General features: G+C 28.5%; 1 protein-coding gene across 1 annotated transcript in view; it reads left to right on the top strand.

The window, feature by feature from the left end:
• LOC107439549 (acetylcholine receptor subunit beta-like 1) overlaps positions 1-20251 on the top strand; it is a 113830-nt gene extending 93579 nt beyond the window's left edge. The window contains exons 3-6 of the mRNA XM_016052184.4: positions 1031-1075; positions 7200-7309; positions 10450-11473; positions 15865-20251. Coding sequence (XP_015907670.1) covers positions 1031-1075; positions 7200-7309; positions 10450-11473; positions 15865-16035 — 1350 coding nt within the window. The 3' untranslated portion in view covers positions 16036-20251. The remainder of the gene's footprint in view (positions 1-1030; positions 1076-7199; positions 7310-10449; positions 11474-15864) is intronic.
• The last annotated feature ends 1224 nt before the right edge of the window (positions 20252-21475 follow it).

Here is a 21475-nt window from a genome sequence, read left to right as displayed (position 1 = left end):
TTTCAAGCGAAATATTTGTAGTTTTAGATCAATTTTATCAACTGCGGCTTTATTACAAGATTATTTTTTATGTTATTTTACGCGCAAGATTATTTTTACATTTTCTGACTGTAATAAAAAGCAATATTAAAAAGTGCTATTACATTAATAATTTTATTTCATGGAACATAATGTAGTAATATAGTAGTAATAGCATATGAAAAAATATTAATATGTTATTACATAATGGTAATAGCTGGTGATGGTAATGGCATGTCATATATTGAATTTTCAATAAAAAATTGAATTATTGAAAAATCAATATGATTTTAAGATACTTTATAATATGTTCCTATTACAACTGAAAGGTGCTTTTTAATGAAAATTCTAATTTGAAAAGCTTGAAGAAACTTTTTGTTCAAAAACCTTCTAAATAAGTTTGCATGTTTTCGAAATATTAGAAAATGCAGTTAAATAATGGGATTATCTCATTCAAAATAACTTAAGAGTTGAATGTATAAGGGTTCTAAGTGATATTTTAGGGAATTTGATTAAATTTGTTTTAATTTATATGTTGAAAGTAGGAAATAAATATTTATTGCTCTTATTTCTTAATAATAAATAATAGTAATAAAAAATAATAAATGAAATCTAATATTTATTTAACTGTTCGTGTTGTAGAGTTTACACTTTTGGTGTTTAGTTTCTATCAGAACAAAATAAATTGATGTTAAATTAAAGAAAACATAAAATTAAAATACTATTTTCTCCCGAGAAATCTAATTTTTTAAAAGGAAGTCACCTAATACCTTTATTCAATAAGTACTTCAATTAAAATCATAGATTCATTTAATCTGAAGACATATTAAAAAAATGTTTAAAAATTGTAAATAAATGTGGGCATACAAAAAAAAATGACTATAATGGTTCTTTAAATCTAATGAATTATTTTTATAATATCTGTAGTAGATATTGAATAATTCAGTAGCTTTGTAATATTTTCTATATACATTTATTTGAATTTAATTTAAATATTTTGTCCTAATTCCAGAACGAAAAGAATCAAATCATGACTTCAAACGTCTGGCTGCAATTGGTGAGTAGCAACTTTTTCAACTTTAAAAACTAGGTTTAGCCATTTCTTTCGCAACTGAGTCAGTTGCTCGTTCTGCGTCAATTAAAGCGATAAAACGCACCCCCAGAAATTCCGAGATAACTACGTTTGTTGAAGGTACTATTTCCCTTAACTCGATCTCTTCTCATTAATTGTGCCTCGCGAAAAATTCTTTTTCCTTTAGCTTCCTAGCTCGAATTTTTTTTTTCTCTTCTAACTTTAGTACTCCTCCTTTTGTGGATTTAATTTTGCTGGCTGAGAGTAAGATTCATTTTTATCGGGAACGGGGAAACTATTCTAGAATATTATTATTCTTTACGGAAGTAATTTTTTTCCCTCTTATTTGAAAAGATGAATTTCATTTCATTCAGCGCAATTCCTTTTTTGTTTTGTCAGGAGATGCAATTTGAGGTTTAGTTATTCGACGTTTTTAAAGATTAGATGGTCTTTCGTCATTAATAGATAATGCTTTGAAAATGTTTATCTAAAAATAACTTTTTAAAATAAATAGAAAAAATTTATTAATAATAAAGATTGAATTTTACGAATCATATAAAAATGGAATTTAAAAATATAAATTCGAAATATTCAATTTGTTATGGCGTTAAGATTTTTATGTCGTCACAGCAGCTTTACTTTCATTGGACGGCTTTACTTTTATGTATTATGTTTTTTAATACGGGTATGATTAGTTTATGGCTTGATATGTTTGAAAAATATTTTTTTTCGATACTTTAAAAAAATTCAAAATTAATTTTAAATTATTTTAGTTTATTTCGGATGTTTTATTTCAATACTTTAATAGGATAAAAAAGGAATTTAAAAATATAAATTCGAAATATTAAATTTTTTATGGCGATTTTTAAGTCATATCAGCAGCTTTAGTTTTATTTATTATTTTTTTAATACGGGTATGGCTTTATGACGGGTACTTAATGGCTTGATATGTTTCGAAAAAGATTTCTTTTCGAAATTTAAAAAAAAAATTCAAAATTGATTTTAAATCTTTTTAGTTTATTTCGGATGTTTTATTTCAATACTTGGATTCTTATTTTACTTTGATTAATTTATTGAACATGGCGGACTTAATGCAATGAAATGCAATTATATTCTAAATTAAGCTGACACAAATGAAATGAGAAAAATGAAAAAATTAAATTAAAAAAGGAATGGTTGCATAAGTACCTTGGATACGCGGATCCGCTATTTACATAAAAGAAAATGGTTTTCGACTATTTAAAGCGGATTAGTTAAAATTTAACATAAATTCGTTGCTTAAATTTGTAATGAAAGTTTTGTCAAAAATATTTTAAGTATTTTAACTGACATCTGCCATATTTCATGAGCTTATGATTTCAGTTTTTCCCCCGGATGATAATCATATCTTACAAGCCAAATAACTAGTGAAGATTTCAAAGGAAAATTGAAACATGCCACCTATTTTGTGCAAATTTATTAACTGCAAAATAAAGTAGCACTTATACATTATTATTATTATATAAGCGCCGTTTTATTCTACAATCTTATTTCTTAAAGTAACTTGAAAGTGCATCGGTTCAGAGGCTTCTGAGTTTCCGGCGAGAACTGTAAAAAATACTGGATCTAGTTACGGTATAGAAAACTGGAATTTTGAATCCGTAAAAATCCCATTTCATCGTTATTTTTACAGTGATAACTATTTAATTAGAGTGATTCAGTGATTTTACTGTAGGTATTAGTGTAAAAATCATGGTATAAATAAAAATTTATCACTTAATATGTTCTCGTAAGATGGATTTCACGATTTGATCCGGAATTTTTCTCAGTAAAGAAAAACTTTCAAACCTTTCGTGTTTATTTTGATTAAAGAGTTGGAACTTTTTGATAACAAAGTAACTGGGAATATGCACTAAGTCTGGTGGATATGGTGAATTGGATTGAATATACCTCTGAATAAACTTCAATAGAGAACAATTGAAGATTAGATGCTTTACTACTTTTGCATTAAACATAAATATTGCTAATCGGATGAACATTCAACAATAACAAAAGCTTTTAGGTGGATAGCTTATATTCAAATTACTTTCCTCTAAATGTTTCCAAACATCAATAAAACTGAGTATACATAGACACCTAATTCTGTCTAATATGTTATGAATGAGAGCTTCTATCTCAGAATACTTAAAACTATTGAATTATTCAGCTGGATTATACGTTTTACCAATATTCATAAAATGCCAAATATACTCTATAACAAAAAAATCGACGCACCAAGGGAGTTGCCCGATTGAAACGAAAATTTGTGGATAGGAAGACAATGTACAGAATAGTAAATGATTAAAATTTCAGAACAATTGAATAGTTTATTGCCGAGTTACAGTAACAAGTTCAATAAGGTGTTGACCTGCCTCTAGCCTGGATGCAAGCTGCCACACGGAGTAGCAAAGACCGATAAAGCTCCCAGATGGTCTCTTGTGGTATTTCCTGCCAAATTCGATCCAATTGTCGAACGAGATCATCAACAGTCCATGCCAGATGCATTGCCTTCCCATCATATCCCAGACATGCTCGATGGGAGAGAGATCTGGTGATCTGGCAGGCCAAGGAAGAGTTTGACTATCTTGCAGACAGTTCATAACAACACGTACCGTACGTGGTCTGGCATTGTCCTGCTGAAAAACCAGCCCAGGGCGCTGCAAAAGGAACGGTAGCAAAACAGGTCTTAGGATGTCGTCGTCGACGATTAGGATGCCTCGATGATCGTCAGGACACAGTTGGAAGCGGGATTCGTCGCTAAAGACTATACGTCCCCAGTCGGCATCATTCCAGCCTGATCAGTTCAAAATATTCATGCATACGAAATTTCAAAGCAATCGGATGATTGCTTCTTGGTGCGTCGATTTTTTTGTTATGGAGTGTAGTTTTGAATCATTAATTTATTTTAAAACTGTGAACTAACAAAATTATTTTGAGTATCTTAAATGATTGCCTAAAACAGTAAGAGTTCTAATTACTAATTTCTACACATGTGCTTTCTTTTAAATATTTTATAAAGTTAATTCTTTGAGATCCAAAAGTGATGCGGAGAAATAAAAGAAAATGAGAATTTAATCTGAATGAAACTTATGATAGATAAAAGCAAAAAAAAAAAAAAAAAAAAAAAAAAAAAAATGAAAAAAATCGTATTAGAATATTGTGTCAAAGGCATTATTTAAGGTAACCTTTTTAATCACCTCTAAAAGAATCTTTAAACTCCAGAAAATGAAATTGCATCTTTAACGTTAGTTATCATAGCATTTGCTCTTAATTTCGTAGTTATGATATATATATAATTTTGATAATAATTTGTTATAAAACTGCTTATTACTAATAATATTTTAACTAATTTTAATCGTTTAGTCGTTGCCTATTATAGTAAGAGTTTTGATTAATAATTCTTATGCAATATATAATGTTTACTTTCACAACTATGGTAAGGTAAGTTCTATAAGAGTCTAAGGTGATGAGCAAAAATGAAAGTTTAATCTGAACGAAACTTATGGTAGATAAAAGTAAGAAAAACAGTTTTAGTAAAGTTGACACTCTCTTTTAGAATATTGCATCAAAGGCATTATTTAAATTAAATTACACTTAAAAGGTAACCTTTTTAATCCCTTTTAAAAGAATCTTTTAATTCTCGGAAATGAAATCACACCTTTGGCGCTATTCATCATGCCAAGATAGAAAGCTTAGCGGATAGCTGGAGGCAATAACTCTTCGAATAAATAATGTTCCCAAGTCGAACGAAAACAATCGGCCTCCCATAATCTCATCTTTCCCCGAAGTCGCATTTTAAAATAATTAACATTCCCTCACACCTTGCCTTAGTTTGTGTTTTAATCTCCCTTTAAGCTTCTCGGTGAAGACAACCATTTTGAGTTGTTGCAAGCCTTCTAATCTCGCCATACCGACCACAGGAAAGGACAGTTTCTCGCCTGACGTTTACGTTCTATGTTCTAATTAGAACGTTGAGTTCAGAGGAAACATTTTTAATTACTGTATGGATTTCAAAGTCCTTTGTTCACAACATGACTTGAGGCTTGATTGAGAAGAAGAGGTTTTAAATGAAGCTTGACATAACAAGCATAGCTCAGCTTAAAAGCGCCGCAGGAGATATGTTTAAGGAAATTGAATCAATTTATTTAGAGTAATTGTTAGTTGCAATAAGTGAAAAATGAATTTAAAGTTTCGTATTAAGTTGACTGGAAATATATTATTTTATCCTCGTTATGTGTCTTTATTGATAATCGTTAATTGTGTTAATTGAGTCAAGAATTATTTACCTTTTTTGGATTTCATAATATCCTTAAATTATTGTAATAACTGAATTGTAATAAAGAATGATTTACCTTTATCGATGAGGTAGTAAATTATCATAATAATTGAATTGGGATGCGTAATGAATTAAGGATTAGACAATGTTTTGGATTAGAAAATATTATTAAATTTCTCTGACAGTTGAAATAAAGGGCAGGTTAAGTATTGTTAAATGGGCTAGAAGATTTTCATCGCGTAAATTTTAACCACTTGAAGTTTATATTTATGTTAAAGGACCTAATGTTATTTTGTCTGCTTATCTTATTAGAAATATTAGATATTTTCAATAGCTCAGCTTGAAGCTATAGCAGAAGAAATTTCTCTAAAATTGCTCATAGGTTCAAAGAGACTGCTTCATAATTTATATTGACTTAATCTGAAACTTAACTTAATACAGTAATATGATCAGATACAGTCGAGATACAGATTCGTCATACAGTAATAAAAAAAATCAATTAATTTTTTAAGAATTAATTTTTAAAATTTATTCCGGCTGATTAAACGCAGGTTGATTAAAAGTTTTCTTTTGATAATAAGCTGACCAGCATCCTTCTATGTATGCATCTCCCCTCTTTACCCTCCTAAATGTTAGTAAAATTACTAAACGAATAATTAACATCGAATTGCTCTACCTTTCCAAATTAATAATCTCAAAACAGAAATCCCTTGTAAAAATTCTCTAACAGAAATAACTTGATTTAAATAATTGAAAGAGGTAAAAAGGAGAATTTTTTGATTGTCTCTTTAGAAAGTTTTCTACGAAATTTTCAGTTTTGGGAGGATGCTGGTCAGCTTAATAATACTTAAGTTAATAAATGATTATTTCACTTTTTCAGTTTATTAAATTGAAGTAGATGGCAAATATTTATCATTTACCATCTTGATATGTTACTCTAATAGGCAAATGTCCCCTCATTCCACTTTTTATTCAACGTAATTTATATATTCAGGTGCATTTTTTTGTTTATATATATATATATATATATATATATATATATATATATATATATATATATATATATATATATATATATATATATATATATATATATATATATACTTTTTTCTGAGAGCATTCACTTTGAGATATCCAATGCACGACGATAGTTTCAAATCATTATTCATAACATACATATTGTTGGAAAATACACCTTGCAATGTTAGACTTGAAAATTTTTATTCAAACCAGATGAAAATGAGTACTTTTTTTTAAAAAAATTAATCCTTCAGTAGCAAAGTAGAATTCGGTTAAAGTTAACATTTTAAATAATTTAATAGTTATAAATTTTTATAAATTTTTCACTGTCAAGCATATGAAATGAAAGAAAAAACAGATTTTGCATTTGCAGTAACCAGATAGCAGCCCAAACTTCATTAGTTTGCCAAACTTTATTATTAGTATTCATTAAGGAGTTAGTAATTGGCGAAAGAGCCCTTTATGGCTAGGTCGCACATTCAACTTTGTTTAAAAGATGATCCTTACCACAGAACTTCGATCTAAATAGTTATATTATAAAATCAGTTATACTGTAAGCAATTTTTTATTTTCTTTGCAAGAACGCTGTAGTTAATATTTTTGTTTGAGCAATAATCCCTACAAATTTTTTTAATTTACTTCACAATATAGTTTTAATTCTGATTTTTGTTTTAAAGTTCTTAATAGCAAATCTATTTTGGATGTCTGGTTTCAAACTTTATTCTTAATGTACGCACTTAATCTTATTTTTTTTATGCATTTCAAGAGTTGCTATGTAATATTTTTTTAAAATAGGTTTGGAGTGACTACCAGCTGAGATGGGACGAAGCGGATTATGGAGGAATTAATGTCTTAAGATTGCCGCCAGACAAAGTCTGGAAACCTGATATCGTCCTTTTTAACAAGTAAGACAAAGTTCTAATTTGCAGATTATTTTATTTTATTTAGGGAAAACAGATGTGGCGAATGAAGAAAAAAACTCGTATTAATTTGCAGTCGATGAAAAAAATTCAAGAAAATGTTTTCATTGTTTTGAAAACACATATATTTCAGCAGTTAAATGTGAATAAATGAAAAATTAACTTTTCACATCTGTATGTATTTTAAAATTATAAATACTGCTAATTCATTTTCTTTACTTAAGAAAAAGTTTTGAAATACAACAAAACATGAATGTCGCCCTATTTTGGAAAAAACTTTTTTTAGTTTCTATAAATTAAATAGCTTTGTTCACAAAAATTATTAAAAAGACTATTTGGTAATTAATTTTTAATAAATGATATTAAATTACATATTTTTAAATATTTAAATGCTGTTTTAAAGTGCTTAATACAAGGTATCTTGTCAACTTATGGCTCAAATTTTATAAAGGTTAAACTTTATTGAGGGCATAGTTTGTAGAAGCAATAGTTATTGCTGTCAGTTATCATCGTTTTTGTTGTTTTTTCATTGTTCTCTTACAATTTCTCCTTGTTCATCTAAATTTTGTATTGATTCAAACAGTAGACTACGGATTATGACTTCAATGAAGTACAACCACAAAACATTTTTACGAATTCAAATTTCAGTCGAATTGATTTTGATAAATTACTCAGGTAAGGAAAATGAAATCAAAATGCTTCCAAGATGGAATTACTTAATGACTATCTTTATCATACATTTTTGGAGTCCATGCCAAAAAAGAAGTGAAAAAAGGATACACATTAAGAATCGCAATTTTATATTTAAGCGAGGTAAAAATATACGTTAATTTGAAAAGCAGGAGTTAAAATTTCATCAGGCAAGCAAACAAGTTCTAACGTGTTTCTAATAATTAATTTTTATTTTCTATCAGTTTTTCCAGAAAATCAAACAGATTTTGATAATTAAGTTCGATTTCATTTGATTTCAATGGAATTTTTGCATTTTCACTTAAATACAAATTAGCGTTTGGACAAAGATTTTAAAAATAAATATTAAGAGTTTTATTACTGAACACCCTGTGTATAGTTTAATTCGATGAAATAAAGTCAGAATACAATTATTAATAACAAAATTTATTTTTCTGAAATCTTAAATCAATTGAAGAACACGATGTGAGAACAGTATTTCAAAACAGCTTTCTATTCACTTTATATGTCCAACTTCGGTTTTTGTATATAATTTTGCGTTATTGCGATTTTATTTCCCTTACTTTTCACACATAAAAATTTCCTTAATCGTTTGAAACAAATTAGGCTAAATTAATCAGACTAATTTATTATAACACAATGAAGGAAACAGCATCATTAGGGTAATTTATCCATTCACTAGTCAGAAATCCCTCATCGAAGCGCGAGTGACAATTTATAATTCCATCGTCAAAATCCTGAGTTTACTTCCTCTCCAAAATCATACAAAGCATAGAAATAACAGCAGGGTTTATTCTAGTAATCTCTGCGGAACCATCTAGAACTGTAGATCAGTGCGTATACCAAAAGCGATTTCCCATTATGATCCCAAGGAATGATGTGGAAGAGTTTCCAGAATCATCCTCATTATATTCCTCTATGTCGAAGAGAGGGGGGATAGAGCCCCCTTTTAGAACGTGGTGGGGGCAGAGACCCCTTACTAAGCATTGAATGCATTTAATAACTCGAAACGTCGCCCCATCTACGTTTTGATGACCATCAGCTCTCATCCCTTTTACCAATTACCATTAGGGACTTTCGGAATCCCCCCCCCCCCTCTGAATTCGAGTTCCCATTCATTAGCGGGCGAGAATGATAATCACTCCCACTTCTCTTTTCATTCTGATTCTCTAAGCTTGAAATTATCACGGAACGAATATAAGTTATCCTCTTGTACGCGATCACTGTGAATTGAGAATAACCTCATCGGCCACGTTGCTTCGTGAGTTGTGCAGTTATTGATCCCGTTTTAGGATGCTGAAAGCTGCTCTCTCTCATTCAGGTCAAGTCGTTTTGGCAGTTCTTTTTCCCGTTCCATTATTTAAAGTTGTCTTTCGAATTTTTTAAAGAATTGATCTTAATTACTTTTGGAAAAGAAATATTAATAATGAAGATGCTTACAAGTTGGATCTTTTCAAGTTGTTGATGAGTTTCTTAAATTGAAAAAAAAAAATTCTTCTAAAGATTTTTGTACTTAATTTGGTTAATAATACGTATTCGACAACGCTGAGCACAATAGATTAAAAAATAACTGAAATTAAGATAAAATGTTAAAGAAACAGATTTACAGTCGTTAATTAGTCTCAAATGTAGGGATATTCACTTTTTAAAAAAAAATCAAAAACCTTTTATTTATGTTTCTGAATTGTCACAGAATACTTAAAATTCGTAAATTTCATAAAAATATTTTTATGCTTTTGATGGATTAAAAATATTTTGAAACTTATTTTTTTTAAAAAAGAAAAGAATTCAGAAAAAAGAAAAAGGCAAAAGCAGTTAAGGAAGATCTATTCAGCTTTTTTCATCAATTAATCTCGTGCTCTCAATATGTTGTTAAATCTAATATTTTGTACAAATAATTTTAGTTCTTAGTAGTAACTACTATATAAAATAAACTAAAATTAACTACTTTGAGACGTAAATACGATTTAATATTTCAATAACTAGTTTTGTGATTGAATTGAAAGTATGGTTTAATGGCACAAGGTCCAAAAAGGACACGCTCAGTCAAACATACGGTCGCCATAAATGTGAGAAGATTAAATGGTGATTATTAATAAAACTACATAGATAAAAACTTACAAAAGTAAGTAATGTCTGGTAAACTAGTAAATACAATAAAACAGTTATATATAATTTAAAATACCAATGGCGAGCAGAAATGTAAAGATGTTTGGATGTAATTTTCTACAAAGTCTTTTATACACAAAGTGAATACGAAAAAAGGTAATACTATGTTAGTTGAAACAAGGGAAAATAATTTAAATATAAATGGAAAGTAAAACCTTACAAGCATATAACAAGTTTTGTAAAAATAATATTGAATTCATTTTATTACGATTCTGATGTTTAGCTATGTATCTGATTTTAATATATGTGTTTAAAATATCTTTCAGTGCGGATGGCAATTATGAAGTCCGTTACAAATCCAACGTCCTTATCTACCCGGAGGGTCAAGTGATGTGGGTTCCTCCGGCCATTTATCAGAGCTCTTGTACCATTGATGTCACGTATTTCCCATTCGATCAGCAAAAATGTGTTATGAAGTTCGGATCTTGGACTTTCAACGGTGATCAAGTGTCCTTAAAGCTCTATAATGACAACTTCTGGGTCGACTTGTCCGATTACTGGAAGTCCGGCACCTGGGACATAGTAGAAGTGCCCGCCTTCCTCAACATCCACAATCAGTCCAAGAGCGGTCAGCCGACAGAAACAGATATTTCCTTTTACATAACTATCCGGAGAAAGACTCTCTTTTACACTGTCAATCTGATCCTGCCAACGGTGCTCATCTCCTTCCTCTGCATCTTGGTCTTCTATCTTCCGGCTGAAGCCGGAGAGAAGGTTACTCTAGGTATCTCGATTCTGCTCTCACTGGTCGTGTTCCTGCTTCTGGTCTCGAAGATCTTGCCACCGACCTCTCTCGTGCTTCCGCTCATCGCTAAGTACCTGCTGTTCACTTTCCTTATGAACACCGTGTCCATCCTGGTCACGGTGATTATTCTCAATTGGAACTTTAGAGGCCCCAGGACTCATAGAATGCCAAATTGGATACGGGTGGTCTTCCTTAAGTACTTACCCATAATGCTTTTCATGAAGAGACCCAAAAAGACGAGGCTGAGATGGATGATGGAAATGCCGGGTATCGGTGCTCACCATCACTATCATGGTGGATCTCCGGACATGAAGGGTGGAGCCACTTGCCATACGGTTAAAGGTAAAATGGACTTTGTAGAAATGGCTGATATCCACCATCCGAACTGCACTGCTGCAAGAGCATCGCAGCAGCAGGTTGGAGATTCTCAATTAAGAGATATGGAAGGCCCAGAAACATTATACTTAACACCAGAAGCTTTCAGAGCGACGGAAGCGATTGAATTTATTGCTGAACATCTTAGGAGTGAAGACGAGTACATTCAAGTAAGAGCATTTTTAATTTTAAAGTAAGGTTTAAGAGCCTTTAAAGGTCTCATTTGGGATGCATATTTTACAAATCCCATGCTTACTCTGCGTAGGACAGTACTTTTCAAAGCGTTGTTGATGAATTAAATTTTGTGATATCTCCTTAATAGTTTTGGTAGATAATCAAATACTTTATTTTATTAAAATATTCTGCACTTCTGAATTGATTTACAATTACGAAAATTCGTAATTAGATATTATAATGATCCAGATTTAAATTTATAATTGTTAAAAAGTAATAATTTTAAAAGTGCGAGAAACAGTCTTGAAATAAGATTTTATTGTTATTAATATTTGAGAATATACTTCAGAAATTTGCTTTTAACGGAAGTTACAATTGTTCAAACTGTTTTTTCCCCAGTATTCTGAATGTGCTATATGGAGAAAAATAAAAATTTAAAGCCATATCAAACAAATATTTTAAACACATGAACAAGTGATTTTCCAACATGTTTTATACACCAGTTTATCACGTAAAGAAGTTGAAAACTTTCCACGATAACTTTGAGCATAATAGAACTTCTTCTCCTTGCAAGAGATTCCTTCATCGCTGATAGGTTTGGATACTACTTCCGGTTGTTTCCAATCTGCCTTAAACCACGAACAAAATTTCACAAGGATATCCCATCTGAAAGCCATTTCGAGTTACGGTTTTCAATTTTCAAAACGACGCTGCTTTTCAAGGGAGGAAAAAAAAACACTTTTATATTTTTTCTAGTTTTGTACGATATAAGATGAGAGAACACTGAGCACTGGCATCTGGAACAATACGATCCAAAACGGCTTTTAAAGTTCCTAGTGATTGAGGACTTTGAATTTCAACCGGGTTTGCCTGCAACTTTTCTTGCCTTTCTTCTCAATAACCGGAGAAATACTCCGGAGTAAAATTGGATCTCCTTCGCATATATAAGACCCGGAGGGGAAGAATAAAGAACCTTTTTCTTCTGTCAGATAGGAAAACAGAGAACACCTTCGAGAGAAGAACCAACTTGGATGGTACGAGTTGCGATCGGTCAGTTAAGCAGTCGGACTTCAGCCATTCTTCTTCTTCTGATTGAAACGACTTTCATCTTCCTTGCTATTCTGGTACCGATTTCTTATTGGGGCCAGTAATCCCCCAGGAGAATTTCATCCCCAACGTTCTTATTTTCGAGCTTTTTTTTTCTTACGTTCGATTCCTAAGAGAGCTTTTTCTCTTAGCTTTAGATTTTTCGTTTCATTTTTTGTTACCCAGTACTAGATCTCTTTTTTTCTTCTCCCTTTTCTCTGTTATTATTGGTTCTCACTTTGTATTGCTGCAGCTGCCGCCTATGAGTGTAAGGGTTTACGAGGTAGTTTCGGTAGAATTTCGTATAGAGAAGTGCGTCTTAAACAATAAATTTTGTAAAGTGCCTAAACCATTTGATGAGTTTAAATCGTGCTCTTGAAGTGAGATAGTGAAAGTGATATAACAGAGAAAGTGTTGTTCAGACAAAAAAAGTAGAGTAAACATTATTATTATTTTTTTGTTTTACTTCCATAAAACGATCCTCCCTCTCAAAATATTTTGCCTTATTCGCCTCGTCAGTATTATTCCCATGTATAATGTATTCTTTTTATAATTTATTCATATTGTTTATATTAGTACTAAAATTATCTCTCGATACACTTTTCACAAAAAAATAAAAGAAAATTTTTTAAAATGTTAACAGTTATAGCGTGATAATTGTTTTTGGGACAAAACCATAAAAGAATGTAGAAACTAAAATTGAATCACGTTTATTAAAAAAATAATAACAATAACTTAAAATAAGGCTATATATTAAGTATTTCTTTTAAATAAATTTTATTAAAGACTGAACAATGGTTCATGAAATAGCTCTTTAAATTCAAACTCGGAAGAAGTTAAATATGTGAAGAAGCAAAGAGTTTGTTAAATATTTTTTTTTACAGTTAAAAGACATTTTAATTAATTACACGCATTTGCCAAAACATGCGTCGTTATATTTTGATAATTTTTCGACATTTTTTATAATGTCTTTAAGGTTTAGAGATTTTTAAATTTTTCCGAGCAAACAAAGCGTTTCCCAGGTTTAGTTAGTTTTCGTATTACCTGGTTCCTGCATTTAATATAAATATGACCAATAATATTAAAAGGTGTTATTTTATTTTATTAATTAATATCGCAGCAACTGCATGATAATTAAAGTCTACATATCATGTAATTACTTTGACGTAATTCATTAAAAAATGATCGTAGCTTAACTTATTAACACATTTTATTAAAGCACATTTACTGAATAAACGTTTTAGTTACTTTTTCTGTTTGCTTTTAAAGTAGTTAAAACAATCTAAAATAAAAATTATTTCATTTTAATAATGATAGTGAGACTTTAAAATTAATTTTCAACTATTTCACCGTAACATAGTTTTTATAAGTATGTAATTATCATGCGTTTGTCTTTTGAATAGAATGGAAAATTTTTTCTGCTTTATTATCTTTAGCAAAAACTCTATATTTATGCAATTCATTAAAATGCAATAATAGTTTGATTAAATGGGAATTTTTTCTCGGCTTCGTTCAAAGAATTGTTTTTGTAAAAATAATATATCTTGTTGAAAATTAATATTTTTTTAGAAATTTTCAGCTTATGCAAATGGAGTGAAATAACGCTTAAAAAGCGAAAATTTATTTTGATTGAGCGAAGGGTGGAAATTCGAGTCTTTAATTGAAAAACGCTTTATCACTCAAATGCAAATAATTGCGCTTTATTTCCTAGAACTCAAACATAAGCTATTGTACATAAATATTCCATAAAACTATATTTTCATATAATATTATCTTTAAGTGACAAAAGAGTTGAATGAATAAGCCATTTAATTATTACTAATTATTATTCAAATATCTCTATAATAGAAAGACTTAATTATAATTTTATAACTATAGTAGTATATGAAATTATAAGTTATTGAAGGTTCAATTACTAAATTATTCCGTAATAGCATCCGTTGCTTAGTAAAATTAATAAATTTTGATAAGCAGCAAATATTATTAATTTATTAAATTAATAAATTTTAAGAAATTAATATTTTATTAATTAATTTTAATTAATTTAATTTTAATTAAAAAATAATTAATAAAATTGCAAAAATTTTAAACTCAGAAAAACTATTATACTATGCAGTACTTAAGTGAAAGAATATATATTATTGCGCATTTAAAGTAGCAAAACAAAGATGTATTACAAGCAATGCCTGACGCAAATACCGGAGAGAAGGAAAACGTAGTAACAAACAATACACATGAAAAACAAGTAACATGGGAATAACAAAATGTTCTTCTACTAATAACAAACGAAAATCTGCTTTTTTTGGACAAAAATATAAGTTAAAAACAAAAAAGAACGTTTAGATACGTAACTTTATACCTTTCTTTCCCAATACATCTAGACATAATATTTTCATAATATGTTTGACATAATATGAAATATTATGCCAAAATGAAAATACTTGACATAATATTTTCAAGAAAAAATAATGATACATTTACTTAAAATTAGTGTAGAATTCTTGTATTAGTAAGAATAAAGAATCAAATTCCTTTTTTTTGTATTGAATGTAAATTCAAGTAACACGATATCTGAAAAGGGATAAGATATGTCTAGTGCATACTGTTACTTCTCATGATATTGATAAAAAGGATACAGAACGAGGCATACACATTCATGTAAATAAAAGCTTTAAAAAGATGACAAAAATAGCATATATAAAGCTACGCAGAATAGGTTAAATATACGTTAAATACAAAAGTGAGTAAAATCCGAAAAATAAAATATTTATATTCAGTTTAAAATATCGTTGGAGCGTAGAGGCACAAAACTATTAAGATTATGCTATTTAACATGTTAAAATGCACTGTTGAATCTATATTTCTATAAGCATTTTTTTTAAGAAAGGTAAGGTTTTTTTCTTTTTTAGAAATAGGAAAGGTAAATGAAAAGTTAATAAGAAGAGCGAGAAAACAATGACTTTATAGCAGAACAGTATTAATTGAAAATTAAAAAAAAATAAAAAATAATTAAAATTATAAAAGTTATAAAATTTAACAATGAAAAGATATAATCTCGGCATTAGTCACTCGAATATATCAGCTTGCAAAATGGTGTTTGCTTTAAAACAGTCAAAACAAAATATACTAACTAAATAGTGTGAGTAGAGTTATAAAACTTAATAAATCTTAAATTTCTCTTTTTTCTTTGAAATTTTTTCTTTTCTTTCATTCTATTTATTATCTGTCATATATATAAAGTCCAAGTTTATGAGGATGCTTGTTAATTCAATGAATTTACGAAAGATTCTGTATTTTCTAGATACGTGAAGACTGGAAGTATGTTGCCATGGTTATAGATCGGCTACAGCTGTATATTTTCTTCGCAGTAACAACAGCCGGCACCATAGGAATATTACTAGATGCTCCTCACATATTCCAGTACGTCGACCAAGACAAGATCATAGAAATCCATAAAGGAAAAGCGACTTGAAGAGATACGCTAATAAATAAAATAAATAAATAAAAGAAAAACGACGCTACTGTGAATAAATAACACGTAAACAATTCAACGATAAAATACTGAGAATATCAAATTCTCATTTTATATTAGAATATACAAAGGCGGAACTTATATTTCGGTCAACTGCCCATTTAGACCGAATGTTCCCAGTAAAGAACAGACGGGTATCCATAAACATTATTATTATAATCCATTTGAATATGTACATAAATTAAATGGGAGAAAAATCTACTTAGCAGAAAAAAAAGTACGACTTTGAAGAAAAGTTGGAAAACATTGAAGTTACTATCATGATTCATCCCCAAAGCGTGAATGATTTCTTTTTTTAAAAATTAAAATAACAAGATGTAGAGAAATTTTAGACGAAAATTATTGATACCCATAGTAGCAAAGTATATGATGGTTTGGTGGTTTGTTATGAAGTCTGAATGATTTAAAAAAAAATCAGATTGTGTTTATATTGTAAATATAAGCATGTGGTTAAGCTTGTAGATAATGCGTTATTTCCCTGTTTACCCCAGATTTTATTAATCTACATTTGTAACTATAGACTCTCGTTTTAACATAAGCCATGACGACAAGTATGTGTGTGTGTGTGAGCTTTATATATTACTATAAATATATATATATATACATATAACTGATAATTTGTGATGCAAAATCAGAGCGCAAATAAAAACCTCCATTGCATATTAGTTGTGCAGTGTTGTAATGGGTGCATGAGCAGCAGCAGTAATAGCGTGCGCATGTGTACTGCAGTGTTATTTTTGTCATGCTTTGTGCTTGCCTTCTTAAAGCTTGTGGTTAGTTGGACAAATATATGTTTTAAACTTTAATACTATATTTTAATTGACTAATTAGTTTGCATTCGTGATAAAAAACACAATTTGTATGACTGAAATATAACTACATAGCATGAGCTTTGTAAGCGTCTAGTGTGAAGAACACATGTATTTTTATTTCAATAATAGCTTTAATATACTTTTATTTTTATGATACAATCAATATGCATTGAGTAATAGAGCAGAATTGGGAGATATGTCCAAAAATAATTATGTATTTAAGCGTTTTTAACGTTAAATTTGTAGTGTTTTTTCAATGTTGTACTTCTAAAATTATTTTGGCGTTACATATGAAACAATATTTTAACGTTACCTCAGAATCAATAGTTTAATGTTACCTCTGAAACCAGATTTTAACGTTATATCTGGAAGAAATTTTAACGTTACATTTGTAATATTAATTAAACGTTGCAAATACTTTACTTTACGTTACTTTTCACACTATTTGAAATTCCATTCAATCGAATAATTTGATCAATAAAGTGAATGTTTTTAAGCAGAATAATAAAAATACTAAAAATTAATAATGCAATTCGTACTCGATAAAAAAATTACAACACAAAAAAAAAATATTTCTATCATTTCAGAATGTAAGTTCAACGAGTGTAAGTTTAATACGTTAAACTACTACTAATGTTTAAACAACAATTAATATAAGAAGAAAATTTTTTTATGGATGGATATCAAACAATTTATTTTAATTTTTAAATTATTTATTTTATTTAGTTCCTAATATCTCAGTTTTTTGAAAAATGACACCTGATTTATAAATATTTTTTCAACGTAAAATTCGTAAATTTGAAGAAAAATAAAATTTAGTTTGCATGATTAGATGCTTTTCCAAAGGAACTATTCAAAAGTTAGTTTTCTTTTGATTCAATTAAACTATATATTTGTTTGAAAATCACATTTTTTGATAAAATGTTGTTGCTTTTTATTTTAAAATAAATAGTGCATGCTGCTAACTTAGCAATATCTTCCACTTTTCTGCTGCTCTTTACTTAAGCTGAACTGTATACGATGGTGCAATATGTTTAAAGTGTATCATACAATGACGTTATACGAGTTTAATATATAATTTTATAGCATAAATTAGAGTTAGTCAACATCTAGATGAATTAAGTTCAATATTTAGTGTAATTTTTACTCAAGCTAATCAACCAAACGTTGTTGAAATTTTCATACATTATTCCAACGATAAATTTGGATTAAAAAGTAATGTTCTTAAACAGAATCGTATGGATATTTTTAATTTCAAAAACCTTTTATAAAGAAACAAATGGTACATACCAATGGTATAAGACCCTTTTGACCCACAATATGCAATGATATTTTAATTAAAATGGATAGTTAAAAACTTCATTTCCAGATTTACTTTGTCACAGGGATATACAGACGAATTGTAAGATTAAAATATTCTAAGTTTATATTTAATAAAAAAATATATTTTCAAATATTAATTTCCAAGAAAATACTGGTAATTTCTAATATAAACTGCATCGTAAGTATTAAGTGATTTCATGCACTGAAATATTTTGATTCTGTTGGGTTATTACATTTTTAAACATATACATTCATATTTAAATATAACCTTCATTTTTATTAACTAAAATGTAATTCATTAATATTTTACTAAGTTAATAATGATTATTTAGGATTTAAAAGAAAAAATACTTTAAGAGCCAAGACCATTTCGAAAAATTTCAGAATTCTATTTAGTTAAATGTAAGAAGCATTGCAGAACCGAGTGTTTTAATATTTATAAAAATGCTTTTAAGTTGAAATATTAGCTATAAGCTGTTAACTAAGTTTTTTTTATGGTATCAAACATTTAAAAATATGAAATACTAAGTAATAGCTTTGCAACGAAAATTGTGAATGTTTTTGGTATTTAACGTGCTTCATTTAAATTAGATTACCTTTCAACTCAAATGTTTTATTTAATTTTGAATACATTTATTTGCATGCAATATTAAGCAAAATGTCATCTTAATGAGTCTAAAATTCGTCTTTTAAAAATCAATTGCCTACTTTAATTTCCTTTAAAGACACTATTTGAGAGAGAAGAACAAGTGACAATGTTTTTAGGCAACTATCTTTTCTGAATTTAAATGAAGACTTTGAGATGACGAATTTATTAATTAAAAAGAGGAAAGCCTATTATCTTAAAGTAAATTGAAGTCATTAAAGTAAAGTCATTCCGTTGAGTAATGTGGTTTTAAAAACAGTTCAATTAAGCAATACTTTCCGTATGACTAGCAAAAAAAAATTCTTTTAAAAATGATTACTCAAATTGATTACTTTTAAAATTGATTGCTGCCTCAATGAAATATATTTACATTTAAATATGATCATTAATATCTGTTTTAATTTATAAATCAAATACACGATTGGCAAATTTTATTTGTACAACTTTGGCGCATTTATAATCGATGAAATGAATGAGATAGTTAAGTAATTCAAAGGTCTTAGCAAAGGATAGTTTTTATTACGACATTTTATATGTTATTCATGCATAAAATATAAGAGAAATTATTCAACATATCTGAAGTAAGTAATTTCAATTCAACTCTAATTTTAACTTCACCGAACTGAAATAAAGAAAAATGATGCTCTTTACTAAACCTAAAAAGATCCTTCGAATAATAATAGCAATAACGAATTAGAATCTCACGTTTGTTCTTATTCAAATATTATTATAAATGAATATATTGTATGCAAAATATTGTTTTTTTTAACACTTTAAAAAGCTTTAAGTTTTGCTAAGACCAATTCAAGCAATAGAACTTTTTTATTAGGTGTTATTTTCCGTCAAAATTCAAAATTTTATTTTGGTTCATATTTTTCTTTATTATATTTAATATTTTTTGCAAATGTTGAGCTTTGCTTTAAATCATTTCTACGATGTTCAATAACGGTAATTTTTCCAATATTCACTGATGTAAGTTTTTCTGGTTCATTGTTTCGTCTTTTAAAGTGTTATTTTATGTCACTCTTGTTACAAAATAAAATATTCAATTTGAAATAACTTCGAAAATGCTAATATTTAGTTCTAAATTTAAGTAAACAACCAATTAAGAAAGATTTTAAATCTCTTTTGTTCATCTGAAGTATTTGGAAATTTTTCATGAACTTAAACATGCCGATATTCAACTTTTAGAATACTGCCAAATATGTGTATGTTTGCCATGAAAAATTGAATGAGGTATGAAATCATTTTTAACTCTTGATTAATAAATTTAGTTGTGCTCAAACTTGTAAATGTTTGAACGCTAGTAAAGAGTTGTTGTTGATATGAGAAAAATGTAGGGCTACGCTTTATATTAAATTGTTTGTTTTTAAAAGTGCGTATTTCTTTATTCTTTTTCACATCTAGACACAACAAACGTAGCATTATATTTAATGCAAAGTTTAATGACACAAGTTTAGTATAATTCAATGATAAAAGAGGAAAAATCCCTACTATATTTGTAGGTTGAAGGATCCCTATTTAACTGAAAAAAGTGTTCTAAGTGGTCAAACACCTCGAGGTTAAATCTTTATATATTTTAAGAAGCTTAACATTTTAAGGAGTGATTTTTTATGGAATATTTTTTAAGAATTTTGAGTGAGACAAGTACATAGAAGTTATTAAATAGAGTTTACAAAAATTGATTCTTTGAAATCAAAAATCATAAATTTAAGGTTACGCTGAGAAATTTATCAGCGTTAATTAAAATTTTAAAATTAACTGTCTCTAAATATTGTAATCATAAATAGTTATGCTTACGATACTAACTTTTTTGAAGCAAATGAATTCCATCTAATAAAGCTAAAAAATAAGAATAAAGCACAATAATGGTGCACGAATAAACATATTAAAGAAACTATTACATGGGTTTCTCTGTATCGTTATTTTGAACTTTATCTTCGCAGCATAAAAGTATACCCTACCATCTTTTAGACATATTCGATCTAAATAAAGAAGAGTATTTTATGCAGCTAATAAATAAACTTAAATGAGAAAAGCAGAAATATCATCATACAGATGCAATCATTTTGGTACCATTACCTTGTACAGTATTAAAACAAATTATAAAAGAGAGTTACATAGTTAATAATTGATCATAAGTAAAACAGTACAAGTAACTGTAGGGTAAATTCATTGCGAGCAATTGCAGTATTTAATAGAGTTAATTTAAATGTTGGGTTTGATGGCAAAAAATCTATAGGTAGACATGCTGCAGCAAGCTGCATTGAAACAGATAGTTAAAGTATATAATAAAGTTCTATCTTCCAAAATACATGAAGTTTAAAGCCCAAGTACATTTAAAAGTCCATAAAATCAACAAAAAATGTAATGATAAAACGGTACTTTGATAATTAATACAAAGTAAATAAAATCGAATACATCATGAAACATTTATATACAGTCTAAAATAAAAATTGCGCTTAAAAACGCAAAAAGATTGAGGTGATGGATTTCATCCAGCAAATCAAAAACAATTTTGGAACAAGCAATTTTATACCTAAAGGAGAACTGCCGAACAAGGTAGGATGGTATGTGTTAAAACAGGAATAATTGATTG

This window comes from Parasteatoda tepidariorum, chromosome 6, assembly GCF_982258835.1.
Source record: "Parasteatoda tepidariorum strain Cologne lab strain chromosome 6, Ptep-v5.0, whole genome shotgun sequence".
Classification (NCBI taxonomy): Eukaryota; Metazoa; Arthropoda; class Arachnida; order Araneae; family Theridiidae; genus Parasteatoda; species Parasteatoda tepidariorum.
This window is presented reverse-complemented; position numbering and strand designations above follow the sequence as displayed.